Source organism: Podarcis gaigeae (assembly GCF_964106915.1).
Source record: "Podarcis gaigeae genome assembly, chromosome: 9".
Lineage (NCBI taxonomy): Eukaryota > Metazoa > Chordata > Lepidosauria > Squamata > Lacertidae > Podarcis > Podarcis gaigeae.
The window spans coordinates 67,163,879-67,177,944 of record NC_139685.1 but is presented as its reverse complement, the minus strand read 5'-3'; the positions used below and the strand labels follow the sequence as shown (position 1 = coordinate 67,177,944).

The window sequence follows — 14,066 nt, the reverse complement described above, 5'->3', positions numbered from 1 at the left end:
GTAGCAGCAATGCTAGCGGTCCTCCATTTGATGCCTTGGTTGCTACTGAGCAACGTCAGGCAGGGCTGACCAATCCATGAGACAACTGCCTCAGGTGGCAGAATCCACAGGGACAGCAGATCCCAATGTAGATCTTTATTCAGGGCCGGCCCAACCAAGAGGCAAGGTGAGACAACTGCCTCAGGTGGCAGAATTCACAGGGGCAGCAGATCCTAATGTCAATATTTCTTTCCCCCCTTGTTCCTGATGTAGATCTTCCCGCACCTCTTCTTTCCTGACATGAGAGGGGGGCCATTTGGGGGTTTGCCTCAGGTGCTAAAATGTTTTGGGCCGGCCCTGACAACAGGCTGCATTGGACAGTTGTCCCAACTGTGACTGAAGCTGTAGAGGCAGGCAGGCGGCGGCAGCACAAGGGACAGCCAGCAGGGAAGGGTGAGAAAGGCTGTCGTGGTCATGGATGGAATGGGGGTTTCCTTGCTGGCCCTCGCCTGCATGCTACCTAGGAAGGGGATGTGGCAAGGTTGTCTCCTGCTTCCCCCATCTGGGCAGGGGCTTCTGCTGTTCTGCTTTAGCTGTCATTTTAATGGGAGGCACTAATTCAGGCCAATGCAGGGTTCATTGGGTGCAGTGGGTAACCAAGACTGGCTCCATCGTCTGCACCACGGTTTTGCAACTGGCTGCAGCTGGTGGACTTCTGAGCTCTGGTTTTAAAGAAAGCAAAAGGTGGCTCATTCAAGCCTGACCTACTCTTGCTTTTAAAAAAGAAAACGTGCTAGTAGTAGATTGCAAGAAAAGGAAGGTGGTATTAGCAGACTGCAAAATCAAGCAGAGTAACTTTCAATTCATAAGGAACTCTGCACTGTTTCCACTCATTCCTTCTATTTACATTGCTGTTTGGTGGATAAAACCCTAGGCCAGTGATGGCCAAACTTGGCCCTCCAGCTGTTTGGGGACTACAGTTCCCATCATCCCTGACCACTGGTCCTGTTAGCTAGGGATGATGGGAGTTGTAGTCCCAAAACAGGTGGAGGGCTAAGTTTGGCCACCACTGCCCTAGGCTATTAGCCGAGAACATTGCTGTGTAAAGTCAGCTAAAAGGATTATATGTTGCATTCCAGGGAAACTAATTCTGCTTCTCTGTAGGGGTCAGCAGAATAGGGCTCCCAGCACTGCTTTGAGTTCATGTGCTGAAACGCACCCTGACGATTTGATACTGTGAAGCATAATGGACTGTGTCATTAGAAAGTAAGATTTTATATATATATATATATATATATTACCTGTCCAGCACATTTAGCGGAATAATGTTGTTGTCTTCTACTGCTATAAAATACCTGCCAAAATAGGAAGGAAGACATTTGGACAATTCTAAATGAAGGGTAAAAGGGACGCAGGTGGTGCTGTGGGTTAAACCACAGAGCCTAGAAGAAGAAGAGTTTGGATTTGATTTCCCGCTTTATCACTACCTGAAGGAGTCTCAAAGCGGCTATTAATCTCCTTTTCCCTTCCTCCCCCACAACAAACACTCTGTGAGATGAGTGAGGCTGAGAGACTTCAGAGAAGGGTGACTAGCCCAAGGTCACCCAGCAGCTGCGTATGGAGGAGCGGGGAATCGAACCTGGTTCACTAGATTACAAGTCCACCGCTCTTAACCACTACATCACACTGGCTTGCTGATCAGAAGGTTAACGGTTCGAATCCCCGCAATAGGGTGAGCTCCTGTTGCTCAGTCCCTGCTCCTGCCAATCTAGCAGTTCGAAAGCACATTAAAGTGCAAGTAGATAAATAGGCGGGAAGGTAAACAGACCTAATCGTCAGGGGTCCCTTTAGCTTTACCTAAATGAGGGGTGGGGTGTCAGGGCTGGTTCCTGGAAGAAGGCAAGTTGTTCAGCAGAATGACAGAACAATGCTCTTTCAGCGAAGAACTGTTCATCCTGAAGCATGCCGAGACCCCTTGAATAATGTTGCTCCAAAGAAAATTATTCCACCCAGAAACCATAAAAGGTCCATAAAGGTCACTTACACAATCCACAGTCCTGCTGAGGTAAACAGTGTCAACACAAGAGGTAAGAACATCCATACGCTGCATTTCTTCCCATCCATGCCTGACAGGAACAAAGAGAACAGAAATGAAACATGGCAAATGTGAGAACTTGTGGCCTTTTCTTACCTCAGCGAGAAGATATACAGTGCTCTCTATATACTCAAAATGGTGACATTCTCCGCCCAACTTGCAAATTACTATTAATCCCATTTTAAACCTGCCTTTCCTCCCAGGAGCTACATGGAGCTTAGTCTGTTTTATGCTTGGACACACCTATTGTCACACCTTCAGGTGCCACCATAACTTCACAGTGTTCAAAAGGCTAATTGTTATTCTACCTAGGTAAAGAGGAAGATGGACAATTGCTTTTCTGCCACCCATCCTGTTAAGTTGTGGGTGAACATATCAGACGACACAGCGATTCTTCAAACAACTCTTGTTTATTCACAGGACAGGACAGAACTGAACTGAAAGGTTCAGCCAGCCTGCTTATATAGAGCTCCAGTACAACGTAACTGTAACAATTTTCTAAAACTATCCAATCACTGAATGTCACTTTTCGATCCCTTATTTGCATAACTATCTACAGTATCCCCCTGCTGGCCCTGGGTGAGAACTTCAGTACATAACACATCCTTAAAACAGGAACAACTCTTTCCAGTCTTCCCTTAGCCCCCCAAAATGTCTGGTGAGATGTCACATGAGAAGCACATAAGCAGAGTAAAGCGTGAACTGAATTGTTGGGGGGTGCACCCACATTCCCCCCCCCCTTCTTCCTAGCCAAATTGTATACGAGGCTCATGAAATCCTGAGAGGCGGACCTTGTGACCTCAGGTTATGGTTCCTTGGAAGATGCACTAATGAAACTCATGTACGGTACTCAATGCACATTTCACACAAATTGCAGTTGATTGCAAATTTGCATAATAAGCAGAAAGGTTTGTTTTTTTGGCCTGATCTGCATCTAATCGCATTTTTCAGTCTCTAGTTACATTCCCTTCCCCTTAGTCATCATCTATTATTTCCTTCTGTTCCCACACAGTTCCCTGCCAGAAATGTCAATATTCTGCAAAAATAATAATGAGAGAACACGCTAACCGAGGCTGTTTATTGCTACATTTTCTATATGCACCTTTTTTGGTTGATTGGCATGCTTTATGATGAGCACAGAGTTTTGAGTTCTCAGTGCGATTTTCACGCTTGATGTCGAATAAGCAAGAAGCAAGTCATTCTAGAAAACCGCTTTCCTCCAGATCCCTCTACCCCAATCCTCAAAGCCAATGAATTCATTAATAAAGTTAATGGAATCTGTCACTCGAGTACCAGGAGACATGTCAGCAGGGACAAAAGTCAATTTCTCTACGCTTCTAGCTTCCTTGCAAAGAAATCTCTGCCTAGGATGGATTTTACTTCAGCATCATGCAGCAAGCGCTAAGTGCCATCCCTGAAGCCTGCAGCAATTTAGCCACCTCTTCCAAGCTTGCTGCTTTGGGATATGCGCCACTTTCTATTCTTTCCATTGTGACCATTTTCAGCACATGTAAACCCCCCCCCCAAAAAAAAAACACTCATCAACTTCTTAACTGGTTTCAAACATTCCTCAGCTATATCCTGACTAAATTAATATTCATAGCATCGTTTCACACCAGATACTACTGTTGTTCATTTTCTTCCCAAAAGCACGAATAAAGAGTGAGACAGTGCTTTTTTTCTTTAAAAAAATGTTTACTCTAAAAAAAAAATTACTCTAAAAAAAATTGACTCAAGAAAACCACCGTTTTATAGTTCAAATCGGGGAAAATAAATACAGTAAATGGACAAATTACAAAGATTCACAAAATGTTTAGGGGTATTCGTACCCTTGCGTACCCCCCAGAAAAAAAGCCTGGAGTTAGATATTAAGATTTCGGAAAACTGAGGCCAAGTTAACAAATGCAAAACCCAGTGCTTACTGCCTGCTACATATTGGCCTGGTTCACAAGACACACTAAATCTTGGCCTAGCGAGAATGCATGAACATGCAGACACCCATAGAGATGCTCACAGCCAGTTTGTTCCTCCCCAGTTACTTTAACTGATGTGATGTGCTGAGCCAAATCAAAGTTTGGCTTAGAATGCCATCTAAACTGGGATTTTTGGCTAAGCTCTCTTTTCACTAACCATGAGCTGTAACCAAAAGACGCAAAACACTTGTGAGCTTTTGCAAACCAGCTCAATGACTGCTTCAACCAATCGAAATTCACCTTTGTGTAGAGGTAAGAAAGACACAGGTACTTCCCTGGCACACATATAAGGTTGTTGCAACCCAAGGCCCTGATGCATGAAGACTTGATTTTGTGCAAGCCTCTGCTTCACACACACACACACACACACACACCTAGGAGTAAATATTCCAAGATCTTGAAAGCAAAATATTCCTGAACTCTGGGAGATTAAATGTGGTAATGCCCATAAGTACCTCCCAGAAGGCAGAAATGCAACGTCATACCCTTTTGTTCTGTGTTCAATAATTCTCAAAAGTTTCTGCCCTATAAGGGGCAATTTAAATAAATGTTATCACGTTGAAGATGGTCCCAAGAAGAGCACTTTGCCAGTAGACACAGCCAGACTGCATAAAGCCACAGAGTTCATTAGTACCAAAACGAAAAATTGCCTTCCCCTTTAGATTCACTTCCTCTGCCCCTTCTGCTCATGGGCCTTTTTCAACGAGTTCCCCCCACATCTGTGGTTGTTCAACATTCAGCGTAAACAAATGACCATGAAACTTGCCTTCCTTTCTGGCAGACAAACCATGCTTAGCAAAACTTGGCTTCCTTCTGCAAACCACGCTAGAAGGAACCAAACATTTGCAAGCATATATATATATATATATATATATATATATATATATATATATAGCCTATTTAATCTTGCGAACGAACAGTGGGGTCTTCCCCAAACAGTCACATTTCCCCGAATGAAAATCTCATGGCACCGTTTCAGTTCTAGACGCAGCCCAGAAACATTTCTGTGGCTTCATCCCATGCTTCAGCTGCCAGCAGAGCTGGGGGAACTGTGGACCATCCAGAAGTTGCTGGACTCTTACATCCCACAGCCAGCATGCCCAATGGTCTTTGATGATGAGAGCAATGTGGGGCACATCACAGGTCCCCCACATCCCTCCATTGTCGCTGCTCAGCCTCAACCAGACCTGTCTGATTTCCTCCTCCTTCCTACAAATCCTTTAAAATGTCACAGCAGCAGCAGCACTTTGGGTTGAAGCCGGGGGGGGGGGGAGAGAAAACCTCCCACACTGCAATCTATTGCGACATTCTGGAATTTTGTTTCTTACAGCCAGTAGTTATTTTGCTTTTTGTGTGTTTCGCAGGCAAAACAAAATGAAGCGTCGGTACTCATATATTGATAAGAGTGTGGTGGGTAGCAGCACAAAATGGCTGCCACAGGCATTTTTTTAAAAAGGGGAGATGACTTGCTCCAAACCTACGAGATAATTAGCTGTCAACTTTTCCCTTTTCTTGCGGGGAATCCTATTCAGAATAAGGGAATTTCCCTTAAAAAAAGGAAAACGTTGACAGCTATGACGAGATTGCCTTATCTCACACATGCCCACTCAAAATTACTTTGATGGGGGGGGGGGGATTGGCACACATATGTAACAACCGTCCCGCATTTGTTAGAACTTAAGTTGTTTTCCCAGTATTGATGTATGGAAATGAGAGCTGGACCATAAAGAAGGCTGATCGCCAAAGAATTGATGCTTTTGAATCATGGTGCTGGAGGAGACTCTTGAGAGTCCCATGGACTGCAAGAAGATCAAACCTCTCCATTCTGAAGGAAATCAGCCCTGAGTGCTCACTGGAAGGACAGATCCTGAAGCTGAGGCTCCAATACTTTGGCCACCTCATGAGAAGAGAAGACTCCCTGGAAAAGGCCCTGATATTGAGAAAGATGGAGGGCACAAGGAGAAGGGGACGACAGAGGACAAGATGGTTGGACAGTGTTCTCAAAGCTACCAGCATGAGTTTGACCAAACTGCGGGAGGCAGTGGAAGACAGGAGTGCCTGGAGTGCTCTGGTCCAGGGGGTCACGAAGAGCCGGACACGACTAAACGACTAAACAACAACAACAACAAAGTCGTTTAGTGTTGCGGCAGCTGCACTTTGGAACTCCCCGCTTATTGAGATCAAGCTCATACTCTTCGCGGCGCCTGTTAAAAACATTCCTACCCAGACATTTAGAAAGTGGAGGACATTTTAACCTGCTTCAGTATTTTAACTTTTGCATGTTATAAAGCAGGGCTGTTCATTTCCCTCCATCTTCACCCGCTTTGAGGGGTTTATGACACTCTTCAACACAAGTTTTCCGTTGCAATGCACAAAGTCCCTACAGATCCCCTGGGATAGCAGCGACTGCGCAGTCACCGGGGGAAAGCCACCTACGCCGGGGGGGGGGGGGGGTAAGACCATCGTGCAACCTCAACCTTTGTTGTGGGGCGAGCTCACATGCAAGGCTTTGGCCCTGCCGTCTACCCGATTGGAGCCTCGAAGGCGCCTCTCTCTCTCCTTCGCTCTCTGCCATGCGCTCTGTGCATTCAGGGTGGGGTGGGGCGCGCAAAAGGCTAAAGATGGCGCACCACCAGTTCTTTTTTCTGGGCTATGCGGAGGCCAAGTTCAGTTAATGGCTTGGGCCCCCTCAGGCCTGTCTCCCAGAGCACTGAGGCAGAGAGAAGGGTGCGCATGGGTGAGTGGCGAAAGAGGGAAAACCGAGAAGGGCATTTCAGCTCTCAAATCAGTAGGCCACACAGATGCCTGCAACATGGCAAGGTGTGCATGCGCGCGGACAATTTCAGTCAAGGAAGCGTTGACTTGGAGCTTCCTACAGGCCCAGAATGCAGCTTTCAGACTACGGTGCCTGGTTGCGATGCAATTCTCTGGCCATGTTAGTTGCCACTGAAAAGCATCTCTCCTGCGGCCTAGTCCCATGTTGCCTTGGCAACGCAGTCGAGGTCTAATCGCAAGAAATCGCCACAGGTCTCACAAGCGGCCAGGTTGCTCACGGGGGGCAAGGTGGTTTTTGAGCATATTACACCGACCCTGGCCCAACTGCACTGGCCGCCTGTTAGTTTCCAGGCCCAGTTCAAAGTGCAGGTTTTGATCTATAAGGCCTTAAAACGGCTCAGGACAGCAATACGTCAAAGACTACCTTTCCCCATATAAACCGACCCAGACCCTGAGATCATTATTTGAGGCCCTTCTTTGTGTGCCTCATCCTCAAGAGGTCCAGAGGGTAGGGCCTTTTCTGTGGTGGCTGCTTGCTTGCGGAATGCTCTCCCTAAGGAGACTCACCTGGCACCTTCATTGCGTATCTTCAGGTGCCAGTCGAAAAATATGAATTCAACAACCCATGGCCTTTTAAATGTGCATCCGGGAGTTACTGCTTTGCTTTGCTTTCGTTTTATTATATATTTCGTGTTTTCATTTTGTATTTTAATTTATTTAATAAATAAAACAACAAATTAAATGAATGAATAAAGTAGTTAAGCTGTGTCTGGATTATGTTTCTTTAGACTACAGGGAAGGGAGGGAGGGACACAACTGACTCCTTGTCCACAAAAACAATTCCCTGTGCACAGAAATCTAGTATGTCAGGGAGGAGGCTAGACTAAAACCCCAGTCCCTGAAATCTAGCTTTCTGCGCGCAGGGATTTTTTTGCTGCTGTCTTTTAATGGAGGTGTTAACCCCAACCAGCAGTCTGAAGTAGTACAGAATTTTAATTTTACCTTCTGAAAATGTCAGGTAATGCTAAATAAATAAATAAATAAATAAAATCTAAGTGCATGTACTTGACAATCACTTTAAATTATTTCTGTGCAATTTTACACAAATAACACACCTGTGAATTGGAGCCAGGTCTATTTCTCAGCAGCGAAAAGCTAGGAAATGTAATTGAGGTGGAGGACACTGGTGGATAAACCCATAATAGAACAAAAATTCTGTGCGTTTTTACTTGGAAGTAAATCCAACTTAGGGTTCTTCCAGAATGGCGTTTTGTTATGGGTCTATTCTGCAAAAAAAAATAAAAATGTTATTGACACATTAGTGTACTGGTGGTAGATTCATGGGTGCCAACTTCCCAGGGCCCTGGGTGCCCAAGTACACAGAAAATTCCCCATGAAGGGGCTGGGCACCCACAAATTTCAGTGCCAGGGCCATGCACACTGCATGGCACCCATGGTCGAGGGGCCAAGCTGGCACTCCTGGGTAGATTCATCCTGCTTTAGTTTGTTCTGTTATGCTTTCCCAATACTGCCACACTCTTACTGTCCAGCGGATCTATAGCACAACAAAAGCTGGGGGGGGGGGGGTATAAACCATTTGTGGTACACTGAATGATTTGAGAGGACATTATGGGATAGGAAGCAGTGTGACAGGCCCAAATTTCTGGAGGTGCAAACAGTGTTGAGAGCGTGACCATCCTAGTATCATCATGAGCAAAAATCATCATGATTGCACACACACAAAGATATATTGTGGGGCAATTAGTGAAAGGGACCTACTTTCCATGGAAACACACTAGGACTGGTCTAAAACGTGCATGTTTAACTGTATAGCTTGTGCACTTACAACCAATGAGCACCAGAGGGCACAAAAATACTGCTTGGAATCAACATCAAAGACCTAGAAAGGAGTTTTAGTATCAAATCCCAAACCAAGGGCTCATCCACAATTTTGCTTGACCCATATTTCGATTGTATTGTGTACCAATTAATTCCATAGGGTTTGAGAGCTTTCTTTGTTGTTCTGCAGCCATAGAATAGAATAGAATAGAATAGAATAGAATAGAATAGAATAGAATAGAATAGAATAGAATCATAGAGTTGGAAGAGACCACAAGGGCCATCGAGTCCAACCCCCTGCCAAGCTGGAAACACCATCAGAGCACTCCTGACATATGGTTGTCAAGCCTCTGCTTAAAGACCTCCAAAGAAGGAGACTCCACCACACTCCTTGGCAGCAAATTCCACTCTCGAACAGCTCTTACTGTCAGGAAGTTCTTCCTAATGTTTAGGTGGAATCTTCTTTCTTGTAGTTTGGAACCATTGCTCCGTGTCTGCTTCTCTGGAGCCATGCCTTGCGAAAATCTGATCCTGCCCCCGCAGAAAATTCAAAGAGAGATGATGTTCAACTAAGCGTCAATTCAGTAGGTAAAGGTTGGATTGTCTCAAGGCACGGCTGTGGAACAATGAGAAAGGGCTGTCACCCATCATTTCGAACCTGTCACCCATCTTTCTGAGCATTTGGGCTCGTTTGCAAACCAGAGAAACTGCCAGGGGGAGACACATACAGCAACATATTCTATCGACTACAACAGAATGCTTCTCTTAAATCAAATTTCAGTGGGCAGCAGCCCATGGATGTCAAGGAAAATCTCTGCAAGATGTAACATTAGTGGCCCTCCCCTTGTTTTCTCCTGCTCCAGAGGCTAGGACCCGAACCCAAGGCTTCAAGTCACAAGAAAGGAGATTCCGATTAAACCTCAGGAAGAACTTTTTGACAGAAAGAGCAGTTTGATAGTGGAACGGACGCCCACGAGAGATCCTGGGATCTCCTTCCTTGGGGGTTTTTAAGCAGAGGTTGGATGGCTATCTGTCATGGATGCCTTAGTTGAGATTCCTGCATTGCAGGGGGTTGGACTACGTTTCCGAGCACAATTCAAAGTGTTGGTGTTGACCTTTAAAGCCCTAAACGGCCTCGGCCCAGTATACCTGAAGGAGCGTCTCCACCAACATTGTTCAGCCCGGACACTGAGGTCCAGCGCAGAGGGCCTTCTGGCGGTTCCCTCATTGTGAGAAGCAAAGCTACATGGAACCAGGCAGAAGGCCTTCTTGGTAGTGGCACCTGCCCTGTGGAACGCCCTCCCATCAGATATCAAAGAGATAAACAACTACCTGACATTTAGAAGACATCTGAAGGCAGCCTTGTTCAGGGAAGTTTTTAATGTGTGACATTTTAATGTATTTTTAATCTTTGTTGGAAGCCGCCCAGAGTGGCCCAATAATAAATGTTGGAAATGTAATGAGTCTGAAGGTACTTTCTATCACCTTTGGTGGACCTGCCCAAAGATCAAAGCCTTTTGGGAAATGATCTATAATGAAATTTAAAAAGTCCTTAAGTGGACATTTATAAAGAAACCGGAGGCTTTTCTCTTGGGCATGGTCGGCCAGTTGGTGCCAAGGAAGGATAGGACTTTTTTTATGTATGCGACCACAGCAGCAAGGATCCTGTTGGCAAAGTATTGGAAGATGCAAGAACTACCCACTCTGGAAGAATGGCAGACAAAGGTGATTGACTTTATGGGACTGGCAGAGATGACCGGCAGAATCCGCGACCAGGGGAAAGAGACAGTGGAAGAGGACTGGAAGAAATTTAAAATATATCTTAAAAATTGTTGTAAAATTGAGGACTGACAAGATGTCTAGGGGTAAGAAATAGAGAATTACAGCTGTAAACATTAACATTAAGGAAATTTAAAGAAAACTACTAGAGAAATTGACTGAAGGGTTGCTAAAGAGTTGTAAAACAAGGATGCAGTGAAAGGGAGGTATGGGGAAGTCATGTTTCAAATGTTTTTATATGTTTTTGTTTTGTGTTTTGTTTGTCTTTTTGTTAAAAAACCAATAAAAATTATTATTAAAAAAAAAACAGAGTGGCTGGGGAAACCCAGCCAGATGGGCAGGGTACAAATAATAAATTATTTTTATTTTATTTTATTTTATTTTATTTATTTTTATTTTTATTATACTAGATGACCCTTGGGTCCCTTCCAGCTCTACAGTTCTATGATTCTGTGATTTGACTGCACACAGAAAGTAGCCCTATAACACGTTAGTACATGTGAAGAGGCTGGTTTGCCTATGACAGGGGGACATGGTGATCCCCTATCATATCCCCTCAGAACCCATTTTAAAAATGGTTGCTTATTTTCACACACAGCATGGTTATGCTGCAGCCCCGATACTTAGCAGCAACCAGGCAAGCAGCCAGCGAGGAGCACTGTAGGCAAGGCACACCCACTGCTGCAGAGAAACAAGGCTGTGCAAAGTGTGGCAGGTTTGCGACGGAAAGACATCCTTCAGCTCCACCAGACCTGCTCGCCTATGTCGCATGTCAGATCAGCTGTCAAGAGAATCAGGCCAAGGCAACAGCCAGCTATTACGCCGGGATTACTATGGATTAGCGTCGATGGCAAAGCTCACTTGGCAGCTCCGAGCCACAGATCAAGCTTTCAGCTTAATTGTAAATATTCCAAAATATTCCATTTGACAAATGAGCCCACGCGGGTAGTATTAACCGCTGATGTGCTCCGAAGCAACAGCAGTCGTGCAGAGGACTGAGCAATTTGCAGGCCATTGGCTGGATGAATGTGGGCCACAATGACACATTTGGGGTATGTCCAGGCTCTGGCTGCTTTGCTCTTGAAAGTGAGGAGCAGATCCTAGAATGGGTTTATTCTGCTCTGATGAAACTCTGGAGCAGGTTGCAGAAGGCAGAAAAGGTTCCAAAATCCTCTTGAAGAGGTCAGGTGTGGACATATCTCTAGACTGCACTAAGTTCTTCACAGGGGTAGCTGGTGCCCATTGAGTATGGTAGGGCAGAAGGCAGGGAGCCCACCAGTAGGTGGCGCCAGAGATAATAACAGGCAAAGCCAAATAATTCTGGTTTTGTACCCATCCTCCTCCCTCTTCTGCAAGGGCAAACTAAATCCAAGGGGGAAACGGATGTTGTGCCATGCCACACCCTGAACCAGTTTTAAGTAGAAAGGAAAGCAAATGAAGGGGGCAGGCTGAGAGCAAAGTAAGGTTGGTGGGGCAGTGCCCCATTTCTCCTAATGGGTCCACTGGGGATACTTGCACTGCAGAGGGAATTTTTTTTTATACCCCACCCACTCTGGGCGGCTTCCAACAGAATATTAAAATACAATAACCTATGAAACATTAAAAGCTTCCCTAAACAGGGCTGCCTTCAAATGTCTTCTAAAAGTCTGGTAGTTGTTTTTCTCTTTGACATCTGGTGGGAGGGCGTTCCACAGGGCGGGTGCCACTACCAAGAAGGCCCTCTGCTTGGTTCCCTGTAACTTGGCTTCTCGCAGCGAGGGAACTGCTAGAAGGCCCTCGCCGCTGGACGTCAATGTCCAGGCAGAACGATGGGGGTGGAGGCGCTCCTTCAGGTATACTGGACCGAGACTGGATTAGATGTCCCTCATGTTCCTTTCCAACTCTACAATTCTGTGTTTCTGTGCCATTCTGTGCCTTGAAACCCTTTTCTGAACTACACCAGATTGGGACGGACTGGACTTATCCAGAGATTACTCTACCCAGCGAAGAACCTGGCTTCCAGACTCAATACAAGCTGGGCTGGATTTCACCTCCATCCCTTGCCCACTGCATCCTAAGGCCTACCGGTGCATACTAGGCAGAAATGGAAAGCACACTTCCAAGTTAGGAAAAGGCACGTCTATCGGTCCTATGTCTCTCAGCTGCTACCCAATGAGGCAGTTGACACAAGAGAGAGGTCCCACTCCGCCGGCCTCAGCTTCTGTATCTCTTCCACCCAAGCTGGCAAAGGCTCCCCCTGCATGTAATCAATTTCTGCTTCTCCCTCTCGCCTGGTCCTGAGAGGCAATGGAGCAGGAGAGCTGGGGGCAGAAGGAGGAAGAGGTTAGGAAGCCCTTGACTCTGCGCCAGTCTGACCTCTCCTCCTGCACCTCTAATTCACTCTCCGACAGCTTCTCCTGCCTCTGTGTGATGGCCTGGGAATCCGATTCAGAGGCTGAACCGGAGGAATCCCAGTCTGCACAGGAGTCCCTGCCTCCAGGGCCGGCTGAGCTGGGGCAGGGCCTTGATTCTGAAGCGCCTGCACCTGTGCCGGATCCTCAGGAGCAGGCACCAGGTGAATCCTCTCTAGCTCCGGAGGGGATTGAGGACACATTGCCTACAGGTGCGCCTCTCCCAGCCCTGTCAGGGGAAGGTGAGTCTCCCCCTGGGTTCAGTAACCCTCCAGCCTCTCCTGAGCTGCAGAGGCTCAGGGCAGAGAGGCGGAGGGAACTGGTTTCTCCCAGGAGGAGTGCTCGCCTTAAGGCCAGGAGAGGCGGGTCTCCTTGGGGCCGGGACCGCCCCTGGCCTCAGAGAAGATAAAGGCCAGTCAGCCCGGTCCCAGGTTGCGGGAGCAACATCGTTAATGAGCTGTTTCGGCCAGCATCCAGTCATGTTCCCCCAGAGTTCCTGTCCTTGCCCGGCTCCTCGCCCTGGACCCTGCTTCGCCTGTGGAGGACTGTCTGCCGACCCTCAACTCAGGTCCTGGACCTCGCCCCATGGTAACCCCCCCCCCCGGACCAGCACACTCTGACTCTCGTCTCCTGGCTGTAACAGGCTCCCCCAGATCTCTGATCCCTAAGTCGGTCTCCAACCCCCCTTCTTCCCGGTGCCCACTCTTCTGTCTCGCTCAGTGTCCAAGCCAATACCTGACAAGGAGTCTTGCATGACCAAGTCAGCCTCTTGACCACGTAACCATGACAATAGACTACTCTTTTGCAGCCTGCAATTTAAAGGGCCTGGTGGCTATGGCTGGATGCTCTTTTTTGATCAGGCAAAATCCAGAAGTTCAAAGAAGTGCAGCGCTTACGCAACCTCATGGCTTCTCTAACCCTTCCTTTGAAGAATTTATCCATTATCGTATAAAGCTTTGAAAGGGAAATGCTAGCTCAAATTTGCCTGGAAATTTCAACTTCTCATCTAGATGCCCGAATCCCTGATGTATCTGTTATTCATTAGTGTAGGGAAATGCATTCTGCGCCTGCTCAGGAGCACTTTTACTTCTTCTTTCATACGTTCTAGGAAAGAGCCCTCGCCCCAAAAGCAGATTAAATGGCGGTGTGACAGAAATTGTCCTGAATAAGTAAGTGTTTTGATGTTAGATTCTGCTGGGAAGTGATATTTCGCTGCCTCTGCACTTGAAGGGATGG

At 46.5% G+C, this 14,066-nt stretch overlaps 1 protein-coding gene across 23 annotated transcripts in view; it reads right to left on the bottom strand.

Moving 5' to 3' along the window:
- TMEM150C (transmembrane protein 150C) overlaps positions 1-14,066 on the bottom strand; it is a 55,276-nt gene that overhangs the window by 13,474 nt on the left and 27,736 nt on the right. For 14 of the 23 annotated variants that reach the window (XM_083756876.1, XM_083756883.1, XM_083756881.1 and 11 more), the window contains 2 exons: positions 2,024-2,105; positions 1,281-1,334 (listed from right to left, as the gene is read on the bottom strand). In XM_083756876.1, the coding sequence (XP_083613002.1) occupies positions 1,281-1,334; positions 2,024-2,105 (136 nt within the window). Of the gene's footprint in view, positions 1-1,280; positions 1,335-2,023; positions 2,106-3,176; positions 3,590-5,375; positions 5,456-6,302; positions 6,449-6,524; positions 6,897-8,806; positions 8,828-14,066 lie in introns of those variants that run through there. The other 9 variants (XM_083756875.1, XM_083756888.1, XM_083756892.1 and 6 more) reach the window with 8 other exon arrangements.